A 21,614-nucleotide genomic window follows, 5' to 3' on the forward strand; every position below is an offset into this window, starting at 1 on the left:
GTCTGTGCAAGGGGAGTGGGGGGAAGGATTGTGGAACGGGAGTGAGGTGGAGAGGGAGGGGCTGTGCAGTGGAGGGTGGGGGTTGAGGGAGGCAGGGAGAGGAGCAGTGCGGTTGGGGTGATAACTGGCATGCTTTCCTTCACGTGTCGTCCAGAATCTCCAAACCGATTCAGCCATCTCCTTCATTCTGACATGTTCCTAAATGTCATCACCACCTCTTCAAGGCCCCTTTCCAATAGCCTTAATCCACTGTGTCCTCACCCAGCTCCTTGATGTCCCATCCAGTGATTGCCGTGTCACTCTGCATTCCAGTGCAGCTTGCCCACATCCAGCATGTGCACAGCAAGATCTCACAAACAGTACTACCATAAGGATCTAATTAATTGTTTATTTTTATGATTAGGTTGAGGATAAGTATTGGCTAGCCCTCTGAAGAGGAGCAGAGTTCTCCCCAAGGGGGGACGGTTTAAATTAGAGTGGTAGTGGTCTGGGAACCAGATCAAGTGGAGGGATTGTGGAGAAGGTAAATATTTAGTACCAGTAAATCATGAGGGAAGGACAGGCAGAGACAGGTAAATGAACACAGTTTTACAAATGGGCTGAAATGTATTTATTTCAATGCAAGGAGCATTACAAGTAAGGCAGATGAGCTTAGAGCCTGGATCAGTATGTGGGATTATGTTGTGACCATTAGAAATTTGAGAAGGGGACAGAACAGGTTGCCTAACATTCCAGGGTTTTGTTGTTTTAGATGAGACAGAGAGGAAGGTAGAAGAAGTGGTGAAATTGCATTACTAATCAAGGAAAATGTTAGATCTGGAGGTCTCATCCATGGAGACAAAAATAAGACTGGTGCAATCAATCTGACAGGATTATACTATAGCCTCCCCAACAGAGACTGAGAAACAAATATGTTGGCAGATTATTGAATGATACAATAAAAGCAACTGTCATAGTGGGTGACTTTAACTTTCCCAATATTGACTGGGACTCCCTTAAAGCAAGAGGCTCAGATGGAGCAGAACTTAAGTGTATCCAAGAGGGTTTCTAACTAATGAGCCTGTGAGGAGACTGACCTTTCAGTGGGGAGAGCATTTTGTGATCGCAACTCCTTAAGTTTTAAGCTAGCTAAGTCAGAACTTTGTGGCAAGGTACAAAATTGGGGGAGGGCAAATTACATCAGTATTAGGCAGAAATTAGGGAGGGTTAATTGGGAGGAGCTGTTATAAGACAAATGAAGTTGTTTAAAGACTCACTGAGCCGAAAATGTGTTGCTGGAAAAGCGCAGCAGGTCAGGCAGCATCCAAGGAGCAGGAGAATCGACGTTTCGGGCATGAGCCCTTCTTCAGGAATGAGGAAAGTCTGTCCAGCAGGCTAAGATAAAAGGTAGGGAGGAGGGAAGCTATTGGAGAGAATTTTTAAGGATAGGATTTATGTGTATTTGGAAAAGAATGGCCTATTAAGGAAAATCAGCATGGCTTTGTGCAGGGCAAATCATGTCTGACCAACTTGATTGTCACCTCAATATTCAAAGGTGATCGGTGAGGGCAGATATGATTGGGGCTTTCATGGGGCTTTTAGATAAACACATGAATATACAAGGAATGAAGGGATATAGACCAAGAGCAGGCAGAACGGATTAGTTTAATTTAGCATCATATTCAGCACAACATTGTGGGCCAAAGGGCCTGTTCCTGTGCAGTACTGTTTTATGTTCCACTTTTCCAGCACTATGCTCTCGACTCGGAGTTCCAGCATCTGAATCCTCGCTTTGTCCTAGCTAATGTACACACACCGTAAGATGACGCCTCTAGCAATGCTGTACTCTATCAGAGCCTTGGATAGAAGGGTAGCAAAGAGGCTGTGTTCTGCATCATGCTCACTGTCCCTGCAATGATTCCCACCACATTCTTCCCCCCCCCCCTTCCTCTTCCAAAGGTTGGGCCCGTGGTGGAGCTATCCCGTTCCAAACTGGGCCCCTTATTGAAGTTTCACATTTTCATGTCTTATTTCCTTTCTTCCCAGTTCGCCGACTGGAACTATGCGAGGATTTAGAACGCTCTTCGTGTGGGAACGTCTTGTTCCATGGATACCTACCTCCGCCAGGTCCGTTCATTCATTCATTTTTTCTGCTTGATTTTCCCAACATGCTGATGGCTGAAGAAGTCATTCTCCATTTATTGACAATGGAGTGCCAGAGTGGGGGCAGTGAGCACAGTGGACTAAAGGAACTGAATTGTTTGTATGTCTTGACTTCCCTCCATTGAAGGGTGGTAGGGGCACAATGAGGAACCATCACCACTTCTTGATTCTTATTTTGACATTTTTTTGTCCGCAGTGATCCCAACAATAAGGCAGAATCGACACAGTCTTGCTGGGCCACAGTTTGTGGGGTCACGGCAGGAGGCTGCAGATCGAGTTCCTGTACGAAGGAGCAACACCATGCCACCCAACCTGGGCAATGCTGGAATTCTGGGAAAGCTGCTGGAACAGCGAGGGAACGGTGGGTGCAGGGTCACACACTACGTGAACACTATTTCAGAAGTCTGTCAACAAGTCTCTGCAACTCCTCCTCTGTTCCCAAAATGTTGGTCCTGAGGCCAAGAAGGCCCTTGCTCGATTATGACCTTTGACCTTGGCAGTCGGGACTCTGCTGGAACTGAATTTCATGCCTGAACTATTGGGGTAGAAATAGGGTGTAAGTGTGCAACTCTGTGCCTGGTGATATTGGCTGGGAATGATTGAGAAATGAAGGCTGGTATTTGGAGGAGGGATTCAAAAGCAGCATTGCCATTATCATTGCCACTCGGTTTAAAAGCAGCAAGGGATCCAAGTGGCTGTAATCCCAGAGGTACATGGGCTGCTCGCTTGTTAGAGAAGGTTGACTGTTGTGAGTTTAACCAGAGGCACAAGGCAAAGAAGATGGTCCCTTTACAGTGATCTCAGCTGGTATTGGAATTGGCCCTGTTGGTGTTACTCTGCATCACAGCCACCAAGCCTAATTGATCCCATGAAGCTGTTTGTACTTCAGTCTCAGAGGAATGAATATTATGAAAGTTACCAGACAATACACCTTCTGGTTATTGATTAACTCTCAAGGCTTGTATCACCAGCAAGGTCTGTATTTTGTTGTTGCCTTTGTGAGTGTCTATCTGTAGTCTGTGGTTGTCGACACCCATAGCCCCGACTGAGAGTAAGTTTTGAGCTTGACAAAGTAACAGAAGGAACTGGAGGATGGTATGCAACTGTGAACTGGAGGTTGTGGGGGATGGGCTGCTGTCCTTGTCGAAAAGCATTACATTTGGGTTGGAGCCTTTTGGCCAGGGCTGGTGGTGGTGCTCACTACATCTGGTTAAAATTCTCTCATGCATAGATCTTTTAGAATTGTATTGAACTCGGTGCAGCACAGGGATGGGAGCAGGAGTTCTCCCAGGATGCGCTTAACAATTCCCAAATCACCAGTGGGAGTTGCTTACTGGAATGAATAAAGATGTGATCAGAAGGAATGTTCCAGCTCTGAAACTGGATGCACTCAGCTGGTTATATGGAGCGAGTTCACCCTGGGCACTAAGTGTTTCCTTCCCCTTGGTACAGGTTCGATAGCCAATCCTGGGATGGTGCGGATTGTCCGAGGACATCACAACTGGATTGCAGTGGTCTACACCCAATTTGTGGTGTGTTACAGGTGAGTGTGCAAAACCCAAATTGAGTGTCACTTAGTGTACCTTGTAATTGCCTCAGCTTTCCTCTTTGGCTTCGAATGGCCTTTCAGCCCATTGCGTCAGTACGGTCAAAACTCTGTTAAATTTACTCTAGCCCCACTTTCCAGCAATTGGCCCAAAGCCTTGAATGTTGTGACATTAAGTGTTCATCCAAGTACTTATAAAAAGTTGTAAAGTTTCCATCTTGCCTTCCCTTCCAGATGGTGCATTCCAGATCCCCACACTCCCCTCGATGAGAGGGATTTCCTGACATCCCCTTAAACCTCCTGCCTTCTTTAAAGTGATGCCCCCTTGTTATTTTCCCTTTATCTAGGCGGAACAGTTGCTTCCTGTTCACTCTGTTCATGTCATCTTATAGACCTCTGAGGTTCTGCCTGGTATAAAGAAAACAACACTGTTGGGGGATTCCTTGCTTTTAGGGAAGGTGGAGGAGAGGAAGACCCTACTCTGTGAGGGGCAACCTCTTCTCCATTTCTTTCTCTCCGCCACCCCCCCCCCCCAAAAAAAAACCCCAGCATAAGGCCTGACTATCTGAGGTCAGGATTTCACAGGCACCCTCTCCTTACTGGCTCCTCATTCTCTTCTGTTTTGTCTCTGTCAGACTGAAGGAGTCATCTGGCTGGCAGCAGGTATTCTCCAGCCCACGATTAGATTGGGTCATTGAACGTGTGGCACTGAATGCCAAGGTCATGGGCGGATCCCTGGGTGACAACGACAAGATGGTGGCTGTGGCCTCATGCAACGAGATTATCCTGTGGGCCATTCATGAAGGTGGCACCGGGAATGAGATTGGTATGATGCTTTCATCCTGAATCACTGCTTCACAAGCAAATGTGACTTGAACCCTGCCTGTCTCTGCCTGCCTGCTGGTCTGCTATTTCAGCTATGACATGCAGTCATTGTGCCAACAACTGGCTCTCAGAAACATCATGGTGCAGAAAAAGCCATTCACACAGTGTGTCTGTCTGACTCTACTGGCTCACTGAGCATTTTAACTTCATGCAAATCTCCTGCCTTTCCCCATATTCCTTCGCATTGTTTCCATTTAAAAACCATCCAATACTTTCTTGAATGCCTCCATTAAACCTGTCTCCACCACGTTTCCAGGTGCTGCATTTCATACCCAAATCTTTCATACCCTACTGTGGAGAAAAGTATTTCCTCGCCTTCCATGTTTCTTTTGCAAAACACTTGAAAAGAGTGCCGTTGTCTTCTCCATTCATTTGCATTCAGCAGCTGCTCTCTCCACACCCCTTGGATATTGAAAGCCTCTGTCAGATCATTTTTTGAGCATTCCCCTCTCCAGGGAAAACACTCCAAACTTCTCCAATTAGTGGTCATAATTGAAGTTTCAAATCCATGGAGGAATTCTCTGTACAGAAGAGGGCTATCTGATATATTCATATCCATCCTACAGCATGACACACAACTGGTCATAATACTCCAGCTGATGTCTAACCAGTGTCTTGTATAAATTCATTATACTCTCCTTGCTGTCATACTCTGTGCCCAATTCATGAAACATAGGGTACTTTTGTTTTATTGACAACACCTTCTGCCTGTCCTGGCACCTTTAACAACTACATGTCCATCCAGGTTTGTCATACACAACATTTAGAGCAGTTCCCTTTATTTTGTCTTGTATTCACTTGTTCTTTGTACCAAAGTACATCATGCATTTCCAAGTGTTACCCAGTGACCAGCAGGATCTTGTTTGGGTGGGCGATTGAGCCACACCCTGCTGCTGATCATTGACAAGCTTCTCCTGTGAGTGCTGTGGTTACTGGGTGAAATGAGATCCCAGTTGGTGTCACTGACTCTCCCTGTTTAAATGTCAACGCTATCAGTAGAAAATTGGGCAGATGCTATGGGTTTCAGACCTGTACCCCAGTGAGAGTCCATGCCAGTGGGTCAGAGCATCATAGAGTCCTGTAGCAGGAGACGGTCCACACCGACCAAAATGTCCATCAACGCTGACCCCATTTCCCTGCACTTGTCCCATATCCTTCCAAACCTTTCCGATCTATGTATTTCTCCAAATGGCTTTTAAATGTTAATGGACCGGCCTCAATCACTTTCGCTGGCAGCACATTCCACACATGTGCCACCCTCTGTGTAAAAAAAAAAAAAAAAAAAAAAAAGTTGCCCCTCCGGTTCCCTTTTATTCTTTCCCTTCTAACCTTAAGCTGATGCCCTCTCGTCCTTGATTTCCTCAACCCGAGGAAAAAAATTGTGTATTCACCCTATCCGTGCTTCTCGGAACTTATTCATTTGTGTAAGATCCCCCTCGATCTCCTATGCTCTTTTTTAAAAAAAAAAGTCCTAGCTTGTCCAACTTTCTCTGCATCACTGACCCTTTGAGTCCTGGCAACATCCTTGTAAATTGTCTCTCTTCTCTTGTGCTCTCTTGTGCTCTCTTGTGCTCTCTTGTGCTCTCTTGTGCTCTCTTGTGCTCTCTTGTGCTCTCTTGTGCTCTCTTGTCGTGCTCTCCCTCCCGTGCTCTCCCTCCCGTGCTCTCCCTCCCGTGCTCTCCCTCCCGTGCTCTCCCTCCCGTGCTCTCCCTCCCGTGCTCTCCCTCCCGTGCTCTCCCTCCCGTGCTCTCCCTCCCGTGCTCTCCCTCCCGTGCTCTCCCTCCCGTGCTCTCCCTCCCGTGCTCTCCCTCCCGTGCTCTCCCTCCCGTGCTCTCCCTCCCGTGCTCTCCCTCCCGTGCTCTCCCTCCCGTGCTCTCCCTCCCGTGCTCTCCCTCCCGTGCTCTCCCTCCCGTGCTCTCCCTCCCGTGCTCTCCCTCCCGTGCTCTCCCTCCCGTGCTCTCCCTCCCGTGCTCTCCCTCCCGTGCTCTCCCTCCCGTGCTCTCCCTCCCGTGCTCTCCCTCCCGTGCTCTCCCTCCCGTGCTCTCCCTCCCGTGCTCTCCCTCCCGTGCTCTCCCTCCCGTGCTCTCCCTCCCGTGCTCTCCCTCCCGTGCTCTCCCTCCCGTGCTCTCCCTCCCGTGCTCTCCCTCCCGTGCTCTCCCTCCCGTGCTCTCCCTCCCGTGCTCTCCCTCCCGTGCTCTCCCTCCCGTGCTCTCCCTCCCGTGCTTGCTCTCCCGTGCTCTCCCTCCCGTGCTCTCCCTCCCGTGCTCTCCCTCCCGTGCTCTCCCTCCCGTGCTCTCTCTCCATTAACTCAACCCCATACCCTTCCCAATTCCTCTCTTGCAGGAACCTTTAGTCTGGGGGTCCCTGTGGAAGCTCTGTTCTTTGTGGGGAATCAACTGATTGCGACAAGCCACACTGGGAAAGTCGGGGTCTGGAATGCAGTGACCAAACACTGGCAGGTAGTGACTCCATTCCACTCCTCCCTCTGAGAAATCTGTCTCCCCTTCACTCCTCCTTCCCTCTCACACCTACTTTCTCCCACAGATTCAGGATGTTGTTCCGATAAACAGTTACGACACAGCTGGTTCCTTGTTGATCCTGGGGTGTAATAACGGATCGATTTACTACATCGGTAAGTGACCCATTTTAACGTGACAATGCCCATTTCCTTTTCTGACACAGAGCAGATATTACAGGAGAGATGTCACCATATGTTGGAAGGATTTGAGATTTACAAGGATGTTGCCAGGGAATGGATAGGATTGGACAGGTTGGGATTATTACCTATGGAACATAGGCTCTGGGGAATGTTCAGTTGCGGCAAACAAAGTTCTGATGGCCAGAGACTGATTTCCTTTAGACAGCCCAATAACCAAAGGCACAGATCTAAAGCAATTCTTGAAGGATTAGATTAGATTAGATGGATGCAAAAGAAATTCTCATTGGGACTGGTGAGTCTCTGGAACTCTGCTTGAAAGGCTGACCGGGACAGAAACCCTTAGTCCAAAGATGTGTAAGGTAGGTGGGTTGGCTGTGGGAAAGACAGGATTACAGGGATATGGTCTGGGTGGCTCAGTATGGACTTGATGGACCGAATGTCCTGCTTCCACGTGATAGAATCCCTCTCATATTTAACCAGTTCATGCACAAAGTGCTGAAATCTGTGGGGGCTGCAGACCAAGAGCTGGAAAGTGGGATTGGGTTGGATGGACGTTTTCTATTTGGCTAATAAAGAGACTGTGGGCTGAGTGGTCCCTTGCTGTAAATATTCTGAGAGAATTCAGTGACCGTTCTCCTTCAAGGCTTTGGCTGTCTCATTTTGGACTGATGTTTGTTTTGCAGATGTCCAGAAGTTTCCGCTGCGGATGAAGGATAATGACCTCCTTGTAACAGAGCTTTACTGTGATCCTTATGAAGATGCGATCACAGCTCTCAGTGTCTATCTCACCCCAAAAACCAGTCAGTATTCACTTCATTGCTCTTTGGCTGCTATTGTACAAAGGCTAAATCTTCCATTTTAACTTGAATGGATCACCTTGGCAGATTTATGACTGAAAGGAAGCTGGAAATGTCTGAGCTGCTGACATTTACTCCAATGCCACTTCAATAGTCAAAGAGTCTGTATTTAAAGAGCAGAGCTTCTTTTCATTCCAGATCGCTACCTCCAATAAACCAACTCTTTGCTGTTTCAGGGGTCTGCTGTGTGCAAATGCCTTGTCATATCTTCCCAAATGTGAGATTTCTGGTGATTTTATAATCTGACTGACTATATGTAGATATTACCAGTAAATTGAAGTCTATTTATTCCTCTGCGCTGGATGCTGTAATTGCAGTAAGTCTGATCAGCAGCTGGTGGCAGTATTGACCATTGATCAGAGATGCAGTGCTGCTAAATGAGGGATATTTCACTGTAGACAACAGCAATGAATCACAAGCCAGTCATTTCCTCTTGTTTTGCTGTGATTCTCGGGCATCCTGCCACAACAGACTAAATGATGAGAATGAATTGACTGTCCCTGTGGCACAGGAAGTAATGTCTGAGTTTTTAGCTAGTATTAGTATCTTGTGATTTATTTCCTAATGCCTGTCCCTAATTGCTCCTGAAGTTTGGGGTGAGTTGCCTTCTTGAACTGCTGCAGTCCATGTGCTGTTGATAGACTTTCAATGCTGTAAGGGAGAGAATTCCAGGACTTTGACCCAGTGACAGTGAAGGAATTGTGATATATTTCCAAGTCAGGATGGTGAGTAGCTTGAAGGTAGTGGTGTTCCCATGTATCTCTGCCCTTGTCCTTCTCGATCAGTGGTTATGGGTTTGGAAGGTTCTGTCTAAAGACTTTTGGTGAATTTCTGCAGTTCATCTTATAATGGTACACACTGCTGCTCCTGAGCATCAGTGGAGAGAGAGTGGGTGTTTATATATGTGGTGATAATCAAGTGGGCAGCTTTGTCCTGGATGATGTCTATCTTCTTGAGTGTTGTTGGAGCTGCACCCATCCATGTGAGTGGGGAGTATTCTGTTACACCCTGACTTGTGCTTTGTAGACGAGAGACAGGCTTTGGGGAGTCGGGAGAGGAGTTACTCACTCCCTAGTATCTGACCTACTTTTGGAGCCAGAGTATTTTATAGCTTGTCCAGTTGAGTATCTGGTCCATTGTAACCCCCAAGATGTTTATGGGGGATTCCATTATGATAATGTTGCTGAATGTCAAGCGATAGAGGTTAGATTCTCGCGTTAGAGATGAGCATTGCTGAGCTCTTGTATGGACCAGACCAAACTCCCTCAAAACATATTATGAAGAAAGCCTAGACCCCAACTACTACTTACGTTTAAAGGCAAGTGTAAGGTATTGTATTCTAGATGCAATTCAATTGGTCAGAATAGCAGGCTTGAAGCAAAATACATTTTATTCTTACATTGTAATTAAATTGGTAAGAAAGAATTAGAATAACTTAACAGAATAATAGATAGCTTAACAACTAAATAGCAACTGTTCCAATGTAGTAACATACCATAAACACAGCCTTGCCAAAGGCAAATTCAGTAAAATATATTATCTTGCGTATAATTCTCTAGTCCAGGAAGAAAGTCTTGATGTTCTGTGTGAAAGAGGACTTGAATGTTTTGCTGTAGCGGGAAGAGATTTATAGAGGTTTCCAAACTCCAGCAGCTACTGAAAGTTAAACTAAAATGCTGGTTCTGAGAGAGCTTGAACCCCCACCTAGTCAGGCTGCTTCTATTGTTCCAACTTTGAAAAAACAACCGCAAGGCCCCCCCAAGCTGTTTCATGGCTTAAAACAGACCACTTGGTGCCTCTGTCTCAACGTCTCTTCATTTCAAAACAAAAACCAAGACAAAATACACCTCTTAAAGCCATACTATTGTCACACCCATCATTGAGAGCAGAAAAATGAATCCGTTATTGGTTACATGATATACCTTCATCATTTTCCATGTTATCAGGTAGATGCTAGTGTTGTAGTAGTAGCAGAACAGCTTGTCTGGGGGTCTGGCATATTCTGGAGCACAAATCCTCACTACTTTTGCTGGAATGTTGCTATTGAATAGAAATTGCTATTAATCATACAGTTTCCAAAGATCATTTAAATGTGAGTACAGTTTAATTATAGCATTTGGTATCTGAGCTGACTGATAGAGGAGCTGTTGATTGGAATTACATAAAATGTAATCTCTAAGTAACAATGTGATAATGCACGTCGACTTGTTCCAGGGTTACAGCCTTCAGTGCCATGCTCTCTGAAGTCTAACAATTAAACTTCAGTCAGTGTTTTGCATGATTTGTCCTAGGTGACAGTGGGAACTGGATTGAGATTGCATATGGGACAAGTTCCGGAATGGTCCGTGTGATTGTGCAGCATCCCGAGACAGTGGGGTCTGGCCCACAGCTCTTTCAGACATTTAGTGTCCATCGCAGCCCAATCACAAAGATCAAACTCTCTGAGAAAAACCTCATCTCAGGTAGGAAACTTCTCTTTCTTGCTGTTTCCAGAACCACGGGTCAGCAGTTACTCCCTTCCTGTAGTCCGGCCCATTCCTTACTTGTGCAGCACAGAAATAAACCCTTTGGTCCAACCCTACTGCCAGCCATAATCTCAAACTAAACTAGTCTCATTTGTCTGCATTTGGCCCATATCCCTCCAAACATTTCTTATTCATGTACCCAGACAAATGTATTTTAAACATTGTAATGGTACCCACATTTTCCACTCCCTCTGGAAATTCACTCTATGCACGAACCACTGTGCTTTTAAACAAAAAAGGTTGCTCCTCATGTCTTTTTGAAACTTTTTCCTCTCATCCTGAAAATATGCCCTCTAGTTATGAAATCCCCCATCCTAGGAAAAGACAGCTACAATTTGTCTTATCTATTCCCCGTATGATTTTATAAACCTCCTTTTAAGGTCACTCTTTAACCCCCTATGTTCTAGTGGAAAGAGTCCCAACCTATCTAGCCTCTCCCCATAACTCAAACCCAACATTACCTGTAACATCCTTGTAAATCTGTTCTGAATCTTCTTCCTATAGCAGGGTGACCAGAACTGCACACAATACTCCAGAAGAGACCTCACCAGCATTCTGTACAAACATGTCCCAACCTCTATATTCAAAGGTCTGAGCACAGAAGGCAGCATGCTAAATATTCTTGACTACCCTTATTACATGTAACGCTAACTTCAAATAATTACTTATCTGAACCCCTAGGTCTGTCTGTTCTACAGTATGACCCAAGGCCCTACTTTTAATGGTATAAGTCCTGCCCTTGTTTGTTTTAGCAAAGTGCAATGCCTCACATTTATCCAAATTAAGGTCGCACCTGCCACTCGTCAGCTCATTGGCCCAATTGATCAAGATCGGTTTGTAATTGTAGATAACCTCCTTCACGGTTTACTATACCACTGATTTTGGTGTCATCCACAAACTTGCTAACCATACTTTCTATATTCTCATCCATATCATTTATATAACGACAGACAAAAGTGGACCCAGTAGCGATTCCTGTGGAATGCCACTGATCACAGGCCTCTCGTAAAATAAAAACAACCACCCTCGGACTCCACCCTCGGACTCCACCCTCGGACTCCACCCTCGGACTCCACCCTCGGACTCCACCCTCGGTCTCCACCCTCGGTCTCCTACTGTCAAGTTAGTTTTGTATCTAGTTAGCAAGCTCTCTCCGAATCCCATGTGATATGCGGGGCTAGTCCATGGATTATGCTCTTTCCCATCCCCAGTCTCCCCCCAACGTATCAAATCCATGTGTCTGTTTTGGAGCTAGCATTAGGATGAGGTTAAAATTGTGAAGCCTCCTACAGATGAATAGTATGGGGCTTTTAAGGCACGTGATCAATTTGTCTGAAAAGCTGGAAGTGGTGAGGTATGTGTTTTTATTTAGTCTGTGCAGATAGTAACCATGTTCGGACGTGGACTGTGACCAGATTCCGTGGCATGATCTCCACACAGCCTGGCTCAACTCCACTGGCATCATTTAAAATCCTGTCCCTGGAAGATTTGGATGGTCACGGAGGATGTTCGGTGGGATTGGAAATCGGTAAGAGGCAGTAAGACTGTTATGGAAGTGTAGGGCTGAGTCCAGACCCTGCAAACTCTCCAGGTAACAGGTGAAACAGCAGTAAGGGTTTCTCTCTGATCTCCCAGAGTGTGTAACTTGTCCATGTCACCCGCACTCTAATTGCCCCTCCTGCTCCCCGACTCTCCCATCTGCTGTCGGTGTTTCTCAGATGCAGCTAGTGAAGGTAACTTGTTTTATCCCTCATTTGGTTTTCTCTCTAAACCAAACTAGCAGCCAGGACTCAGTCAGTATTGGTATTATTGGGATACTGTTGATGATGGACAATGAAGACCCCACCCAGAATATAATGTCCTTGCTACCTTTTTCAACATGGATGAGTTACTGGTCCATCATCTAAGGGAGGGCGGTATGTGGTAATCAGCAGGAGATTTCCTTGCTCATGTTTAACCTCCAGCCATGGGACTTCATGGGGTCTGGAGTCAATGCTGAGGACTCCCAGGGAAACACTCTCCTGACTGTATCCCACTGTGCTTCCATCTCTGCTGGGTCTTTCCTGCTGATGGGAAAGACCTATCCAGGGATGGTGATGGTGGTACAAAAACAAAATTACTTCAGATGCTGGAATTCTAAAATAAAAGAGAAAATGCTGGAAACACTCCGCAGGTCTGTCAGGTTCTGTGGAGAGAGAAATTGAGTAAAATGCTCAGCTCGCGATGACCGTACAGTGATGTAGGTTAGGATTAGTGTTATAGCCTCAGAGTACAACAGGATGTTGTTTCCAAAGTCTGAGGGGCAGCTCTCCCGATTCTCCCAGTTCTCAGATGTTGGGTACAATAACTTGTTAAAGTCAGGAGGGCAGAGCACGTGTGTTATTCCTGGTACCCCAGTTGATGCTGGGTGTTCCATCGAGTTTGATCCTTTTCCAACTTTTCTGCAGCAGTACAGTACTGGGAAAGGGCTTTCTGAACTATTTCTGAGGGCTGCCAAGAGCTAACTACATTGCTGGAAACACATGGAGTCAGACCATATCAGAATGACAGCCTTCCTTCACTGAAACCCAAATGCATTTTACAGAAAGCCTGACACTTCCTGATCATTATTGCGGTGAATAACTTCCTACTGTGTTGTAACGTGCTTTCTATTTTCCCCCACCTCCCCCACCACCACCCTCTCTGTTACAGGCCCATTTGGGGAACGAGATGATGAGCAGGTTTTTATCCAGAAAGTTGTTCCTGACACGAATCAACTCTTTGTGCGACTATCCTCAACAGGCAAGAGGTAAAGGAGCCCTCAAGAACCACAAAACTTGGCCAGACAAGCCCAGCTAATAGAGATAAACTGCAAAGTACTTTCCAGAACAGTGCAAACAGGTCAATTTTTAAGAAGTCTTTGAAAGAAAAAATTTGGGACCAGGCAGCTGCAGATACCTTGGAAGGATTTAAAACCAGGCAGCTTTCAACCGGCAAGAATTAAAGGAGGAGGTGACATTAGGGGAGAGGCATTGGGGCTGGAGGAGCTGACAGTAGAGGAGAGGCATTGGGGCTGGAGGAGGTGACAGGGGAGAGGCATTGGGGTGGAGGAGCTGACAGTAGAGGAGAGGCATTGGGGCTGGAGGAGGTGACAGTAGGGGAGAGGCATTGGGGCTGGAGGAGGTGACAGTCGGGGAGAGGCATTGGGGTGGAGGAGGTGACAGTAGGGGAGAGGCATTGGGGTGGCGGAGGTGACAGGAAGGGTTGAGGTCATGAGATATTGGCAAACGTGACCAAGAATTTTAAAATCAAAATGCTATTTTTATCCATTGTGAGCTTGGAGGTGACAAGTGAAGAGGGAATTGGTGCAGGTTAAGAGACAGGAAGAGTTTTCAAGTTGCTTATGATTATGGCGTTGATTGTGTGAAAGTTACTAGATATGGCCTTAGGTGGAAGTGGGGTGTGGGTATGTTTGGGGGCAGTGGGAATCTGTAGCTGAGGCGTGTTTTGCAGGGGAAAAGGCTTGCAAATTCCTGCCTTGGGTGAGGAGCTGAAATCTGAGGGGGTGGAATTTGAGAGGTGAGAGAATTTCAACAGAGATGTTGCTGTTCAGGTTGCACATTAAAAAACGGTCCCTTACTATTGGACATAAAATGGTACAATGTGACCTTTTGAGGAAGAGCCAGAGAGTTTACCCAGAAGTCCTGGTCAGTCACCAGCACAGACTAGTCATCATCATACTGCTGTTTGTGGGATCTTGCTGTGCATGAATCTAATGCAGTGTCTTTCATGACAGCAGTGCTGATGCTGCAGAAGGGGTTCCATGGGAGCAGGTCAGAGGCACTGGGACAGCGTGACAAACTCAGTAGAGGAGTAAGGGAGAAGCAGATTTAACCACTTGTGGGCCAATCACTGAACACCAAAGTGAAGTCATGGCCAGTTGGGGATGTATCTCCTAGTTCAATTCTGGGAGCCTCCAGCTGATCATGTTATCCTGATGACTGACTGATCAATTGGGTGAGATTGAGGATCAAATAGAAATGTCAGAAGTTAATATGTGAGAAATCCTTCAAGAAACCACAAGCTCATTACTTCTTTGTCTATGTCTCTTCTTCCTCCTCCTACTCCCTCACCTCACCTTCCCCTCCCATCCTGCCCTTCTTCGTCGCACTCCCTTCCCTTGCCCCCAACTTCCACTTCCCCATGTCCTCTCTCACTGTCCCCATTCTCGTTGTGCCCCACCCCGGAGTCTGGGTTATCTTCCCCACAGGATCTGTGAGATTTCCTCCGTGGATGGCACCGCAATCACTGCATTTACTGTACACGAATGTGAGGGTTCAAGCCGCATCAGCTCTCGTGCCCGTCGCTACCTCTTCACCGGACACACTGATGGCAGCATCCAGATGTGGGATCTTACCACTGCGATGGAGACATCTGGCAAGGCAGCCAAGAGAGGTCTGTGGGCAGTTGGGGACATGAGGGAATGGGGTTCAGAGTCATCATGCAGACATATAAATTAGAAGCAAGACTAAGCTGCTCATCCCCTTCACCCTGCTACGCCATCCGATGAGATCATGGCCGATCTGATTACTTCATGTCAGAGTCTGCCCCAGTGACCTTTCACCACCTTTGCTTAACAAGAACCTTTACCTCTGTGTTAAAAATATCCAAGGACTCTGCTTCTACCAGCTTTTTATGTACAGAGTTCCAAAGTCTTATAACTCTGTGAGAAAAAAAACATTTTATTCATATCAGTTTTAAATAGTGACCTCTCGTTCTAAATTTACCCACAGGAGGAAACCACCACCTCCAAATTCCATCCCTGCCCAAGACTCCTCGGGATCTTTTTAATGTTTGTCAAGTCCCCTCTTAATCTTTTAAGCAACAGTGGATACAAGACGAGCCTGTCCAACCTTTCCTCATCAGATTATCTGCTTATAATACGTAGGAGCAGAAATGGGCCATTCAGCCTATCGAATCTGCTCTCCCATTCAGTGAGGTCATGGCCAATCTGATCATCCTTAATTTCCTTCCTGAATTAAAAAAAACGGTATCACTCAGCTTTGAAAATACCTGATGACCCAGATCTGCCAGCCCCCTGCTTTAAAGGATTCCTTTGATTCACAGACGTTCCTTTTCATCTTTGGCTTCAATGACTGACCGTTCATTCTGAAGTGATGTCCTCTGGTTCTAGACTTTTCTACAAGGGAAAGCAACCTTTCTGCCTCTCCCCTGTTGAAATCTTTAAGAATCTTTGTCTGTTTCAATAAGGTCATTTCTCATTCTTCTAATTCTATTCTAGACATTAATCTGATAAACCTTCTCTGACTGCCTCCAATACATTTACATCCTTTCTTAAGTAAATTTGCCTGTACTCTGTGCTCCAGACATGGTCCCTCTAATGTCCTACATAACTGATGCATTCCCTCCCTATTTTTGCATTCAATTCTGCTCACAATAAATGCTAACATTCTATTAGCTATCCTGATTACTTACAATTCACGCACGAGGAGACCCAGATCTCTGGTCTTAGAGCTCTGAATCTCTCTATTTAGAAACAGCTCTTTACTCTTCCTACTAAAATGGGCAGCTTCACACTTTTGCCCACATTTTACCAGATCTTTGTCCCCTCACTTAATCTATCTAATCCTTTGTAACTTTATTCTGTCCTCTTCACAGCTTACTTTCCTGTCTATCAATGTGTGATCACACTCAACAACCAAACACCAGAAACTGACCACTCCATCCCAATCCCTGGCTAGTCCTGTTCTCCACCTCTAGGGTGGGACTTTGGTTTGAGATGGCAGGTGGGCCTTGAGAGGGCAGGGAACAGGAGATATGGGTGAAGGGTGGCAGGGTTACTAACTGTTTCTGGTCCAGTCATTGCTCTGTTGGGTGGTTAAAATTTGCCTGAATGTGATGAACTGAGGCTGGTTTAACGCTGTTCATTGGTTGACACTTGGCTCACATGGGAAATTCATGAATTGAGGCAAAGTGGATGGGGAAGGAGAAAGCACGTCCTCATTCAATGTTGTTTCTCTTTTTGTTAGACTCTGGCGGTCCCACAGAACAGGAGCTCCTGCGACACCTGGAGCAATGTGACATTGCGTTGTCCCGAACACCAGATATGAGTCCTGCAGAATCATGGGCTCATCCTATCATGTTGCGGGCCGCCTCATCCAGGTAATTCAATGAAAGAAAAAGAAATTTAAGGTGCAGAAAGATACAAAGTGTTTGAGACTGGGATTTGAATATCAATTAGAGATAAATAAACTGCTGTCCTGCAGTAACATTTAAGCACCTTTGCTCATCACCGGTGCAGGTGAACATTCCATGGCTGACCTGGCAATGCCTGTGGGTACTTTGTTTCTGGGCACAAGCATTCGTGGGGACCAAGGCATAGGCACAACCCCAGCCCTGTCCCTAGAAGCAAAGTGGATAGCTTGTGGCTCCCATGTAGTTTGGGGAATGAGTCTTCTCTTGATATATCAGCTCTATGCACTGACCAGAATCCACCCTTCTAAGCCTCCCACTCTGGTCTACACAAGGGGCGTTTGAGGTATCTACTGTGTATAGGTTAAGGGGGTCCCACCTGGGAATGGCAACAAACAACGTATCTACTGACTGGGTAACATACAGTCCAATTACCATGCCAATGCACATGAGCCTTATAAAACAAAGTGTCCTCTAGGCTGAATGCTGCAATGGCGGCTTGTGCTGTAGACTGAGTACAGTAGTCAGGCTGTTTGAGGGGACCATCATTAATAGTCACTTAAATGGACCCAGCTGTTTTGTCTTTGGATCTTGACTGCAGTCGGCGTTCGCAGGAGCACTTGGTGCGGTCCTCTCCACCATGTCTGAGCTTGGGATGGTCCCAGTTTTTGATCAGCACAAACTCTCTTGTCTGCAGGTTGGGAAGTTCATTTGGGTCGTTCAAGTCCTGGTTCACTGTTTGTGGTTGTGATCCGAAGGCGTTCCTGCCGGTTTGTGAGTGAAGGCACTTTTAGAGATAAATTTGTTGCCAAAAGTATGCCTGCAATTCCTCTCCCATAATATTAAGGTCAGGTGGGTGGGTTTGTGTCTACATCCCAAGGGGTCCTATTGGGTCGGCTGTAGACTATCTCAGCTGCTGACAACTCAGTAGTTGAGTGTGGGTAATCCTGATGTGATACAGGGCCAAAAGCAAGACCTTCAAGCAGTTCAGAAGATCGTATGAGGAAAGACTGAGACACTTGGGGCTGTTTTCATTAGAGAAAAGAAGGTTTAGGGGTGACTTGATTGAGGTGTACAAGATGATTAGGGGGTTAGATAGGGTTGACAGTGTGAACTTTTTCCCACGTATGGAGTCGGGTATTACAAGGGGGCATAGCTTTAAATTAAGGGGGGGTAGATATAGGACTGAAGTTAGGGGTAGGTTCTTCACTCAGCGAGTCGTACGTTCATGGAATGCCCTGCCAGTAGCAGTGGTGGACTCTCCCTCTTTATGGGCATTTAAGCGGGCATTGGATAGGTATATGGAGGATAGTGGGTTAGTATAGGTTAGGTGGGCTTGGATCGGCGCAACATCGAGGGCCAAAGGGCCTGTACTGCGCTGTATTCTTCTATGTTCTATGTTCAGGCTTGTTTCACATGTCAGCTTGGTCGATTTGGTTTTAAGGGTCGTGTTTGCCCTCTCCACTATGCCTGATGCCTGGGGGTGGTAGGTGCAATAGAATTGCTGTTGGATATGAAGTGCTTCACACAGCTCTGTGTTAACTTTCCCTATTAAGTAGGGATCATTGTCTAAACTAAGCTGTCGGGCCACTCCAAACCTCGGTATGATCTCTGTTAGGAGTAATCGTACCACTGCTGAGGCCGTGTTATTAGTAGTGAGAAAAGCCTCAATCCATCTACTAAATACGCCAATAACCACAAGGCAATATGTATAGCAGTGTACGCATGATAGTTCAATACGATCAAGCTGAATACAGTCAATTGGACCAGCTGGCAAGGGAGTTTTTCCTATTACACACCACCCCCCTTGACCTGAATTATTTTGCTGATATATCAAACATGGTCTGACGTGCTTTTTGAACTGCCTTGGTCACCAGGCCACCAGGTACGCAACATGATACTATCTCTCTCCCCCCTTGCTAGGGTCTGTGTCAGTGTGAAGGCAATCAATGAGCTTTGGTAACAAGGTATACGTACTTGACCAAATGGAGTGATCGTGAGGCCTCTTGGCATAGAGTGTGAGCACCTATGCGTCTTCTATATCTGCTTTACTGAATCAGGGGCGTCCTCCTGTAAATGCTGTACCTTGAGTTTTTGAGGCTGGTTTTCGGTTGGATGCCTGCCGGTTAATAGTGGAGACGATTGAAGCGCGAGCCCTTGCTGCAACCTTGGTGGCTCGGTCACATCTGGCTTTGCCGTGGCTGACATCTGTATGGTCCATGACATGGGCAGCACATTTGGTTGTGGCCAATTGCTTCGGGAGGAGGATGGCCTTAAGGAGCTTTTGGACCTACAGTGTTTTGTGAATAGGGGTGCCTGAGGAGGTCAGGAATTCTCAGTGGGGCCAAAGTCTGTGTAGAGATTCACTGTTTTCCCTGTGACCAAGATACAGGCTTGTATTAGCTGCTTCCAATGTGTCTGTGAGGCTTACGATTGTATATCCTGAAAGGCACTTCTGGGGTGATATTGATGAGCTACCATCCACAAAGAGAGTTAAATCCGATGTGGGCAATGGAGCATCTGAGAGGTCTGCTCTGGGGTTGTCAAGAAGTGGTTGTGCAAAAGGCAGTCATGGGGAGGATGGGGAAGCTCCTCTGGAGGGACACTGATGAAAGTCGCCCGGTTAATGGTCAAGCAGTGGGAGAAGATCAGAAGGGGGTTGTTAGGAAGGGCTAGCTCGTAACAGCCAGGTTGAGCCTGTGTAAGGTGTTGGGCCTGGTGGGAAGACAGGAGGGCTGCAATCATATGTGACAAATAGACAGTCAAGGGTTTCTGGAGGAGTATAATGGTCGTGGCTGTCACAAGGAAGTAGATAGCCAGCAGAATTTGTGAGCAAGACAAAAGGTCCATGATGACAGAGTCAAGGCGAGTTGAGTAAAAGGCCACTGGTCACTTGTGATCTCCGTGGGTCTGGGTTAAAACAGCAGTTGTGCAGTCTTCTGGCATACATTGGAGCCACTGTTGGCAGCAGTTAACCAAGCCTAAAAAGGAATGCATCTGCTTAGCGCTCCTGGGTGGAAGGGTTTGTCAGGATGGGTGTAATGTGGTCCAGGGTCAACTGCCATTCTGAAGCACTGAGTAATTTCCCCTGGAATGTAACTTGTCGCTGGGTGCGCTGAACCTTGTTGGATAGTATATCCAATAGTGGAGGGTATTTAGGAGATGGTTGGTATCAGCAATGTTAGCAGATTCCGAGGGGCTAGCTAGGAGTAGGTCGTCCTACTCAGAACTCAGAGTTGCCGGTGCAATACCTGGGAGAACAGAGTGAGCGAGTGGACAAATCCTTTGGGGAGGTGTGTCCAAGTGTACTGCTAACCCTTAAAGGTGAAAGCAAACAAATACGGAGCCTCCACTGCCAGGTGGAGAGCAAAGAAAACATGCTATAGGTCAACTATGGTGAAAACACAGGCGCTGGCAGGGATAGTGCTTAGAATGGTTGCAAAGTTTGGCACAACCGGGTGTAATGGCTGTACTATTCTATTAATCTATTGGAGATCCTGTACTAACCTCTGCTCTAGTGTCTTGCCTATGGGACAGGTAGAATAGGGGTATTACAGGGTGATTGGCAGGGAACTAGGACTCCTTGTTGGAGGAACAAGTGTATTAAAATTGGCATCCTTTCCTTTCTATAGCTTCTGGTCTTAGGGGGTATTGAGGTATCAAAGGCAGTTCTGCTCCTGTTGTAATTTGGACCTCGATGGGATCCACAGGAGTGCACCCTACTTCATGCATAGAGGCCAACCCAAGGTCAGGAAAGGGTTCTTCTGAGGGGTTGTGTCAGGGCTGATAGTGGCGAAGTAAATCTTGCAACAGTGAAAGGGCTCGAGTAATAAGTTAACTTCTCATTGGTCAGCAGTTGGGTCTGGTCGGTGATATCAGGGTCTGACTGTTGCTGTGCTTAAAATCCCAGGGCCTTCACTCTGTATCCCTCATTCACAGACAAGGTAATGTCTGGGGGGAACCAACCCAGGTTGGCTGCAGAGGTGGACAGGAACGTCTACCAAGTGGGCGGATCCCTGGTCACTTTCAATGTGTCCCATTACAGTAACAGTGACAGTGGACTCTAGGAAGAGGGCTGCCAGCTCAGTGGAGGCTCTAGTGGGCTCATTACAAAGGGTTACGTGGGAATCGGGGACTTGTAGAGGAGGCGTAGAATCCTTTGGCTATAATTCAACAGCCCACCATTCTCATCAAGACAGAGAAACTCGACCTGAAAGGCACACAACAAATCCCTCCCTGCCAGGTTAATGCCTAAATTAGGGGTTTGAGCAAATCGGACAGTACAGCCATGAGTGGTTCTGTTAAGGAATACTGCCTTTCCGGCCCAGTTAGACCACTTGGGTGTATAGAGGTGGGTGAGATCCCAAACCCGTGTTGGCGCACACAGGTCTCTAGTGTTGAGGCAGTGGTGCCGGTATCAATCATGAAGAGGATTTCTTTACCTTCGATCTTCAGGCACACTATCGGTTCATCCTCTGGGTCTTTAGTCAGGGCAAGGTAAAGCAGAAGGAAGGTTAATCAGACTGGGAAGGTGTCTCCAGTGTAGTAAACTTGCCCCCTGCTGGGAGCTCCATATCGTGGGTGCAACAGTGGGCAGTCTCGCTGCCAATGACCATCTGCACCACAGTGAAAACAGGTCTGCATTGGCTGTGCCATTGTGCATGGGCATGGACCATCATGGGGTCAAGGGTGACTGTAATCGATTCAAAGATGCATTGCGGCTACTCGGTTGTGTGGCATATGCATGGTCATTTCCATCGATCCACCCCTGGGGTCAATGCTGAGGTTCCATCGGATGGTTCCTGAGG

The 21,614-nt window shown here is 46.7% G+C and overlaps 1 protein-coding gene across 1 annotated transcript in view; it reads left to right on the forward strand.

Moving 5' to 3' along the window:
• Positions 1–21,614, forward strand: part of shkbp1 (SH3KBP1 binding protein 1) — a 42,838-nt gene that overhangs the window by 17,028 nt on the left and 4,196 nt on the right. The window contains exons 6-17 of the mRNA XM_043684061.1: positions 2,026–2,106; positions 2,339–2,503; positions 3,595–3,685; positions 4,324–4,514; positions 6,917–7,032; positions 7,118–7,205; positions 7,916–8,032; positions 10,381–10,551; positions 11,987–12,142; positions 13,306–13,402; positions 14,864–15,048; positions 16,644–16,776. Coding sequence (XP_043539996.1) covers positions 2,026–2,106; positions 2,339–2,503; positions 3,595–3,685; positions 4,324–4,514; positions 6,917–7,032; positions 7,118–7,205; positions 7,916–8,032; positions 10,381–10,551; positions 11,987–12,142; positions 13,306–13,402; positions 14,864–15,048; positions 16,644–16,776 — 1,591 coding nt within the window. The remainder of the gene's footprint in view (positions 1–2,025; positions 2,107–2,338; positions 2,504–3,594; positions 3,686–4,323; positions 4,515–6,916; positions 7,033–7,117; positions 7,206–7,915; positions 8,033–10,380; positions 10,552–11,986; positions 12,143–13,305; positions 13,403–14,863; positions 15,049–16,643; positions 16,777–21,614) is intronic.

The sequence above is a fragment of the Chiloscyllium plagiosum genome, chromosome 51 (genome assembly GCF_004010195.1).
Source record: "Chiloscyllium plagiosum isolate BGI_BamShark_2017 chromosome 51, ASM401019v2, whole genome shotgun sequence".
Lineage (NCBI taxonomy): Eukaryota > Metazoa > Chordata > Chondrichthyes > Orectolobiformes > Hemiscylliidae > Chiloscyllium > Chiloscyllium plagiosum.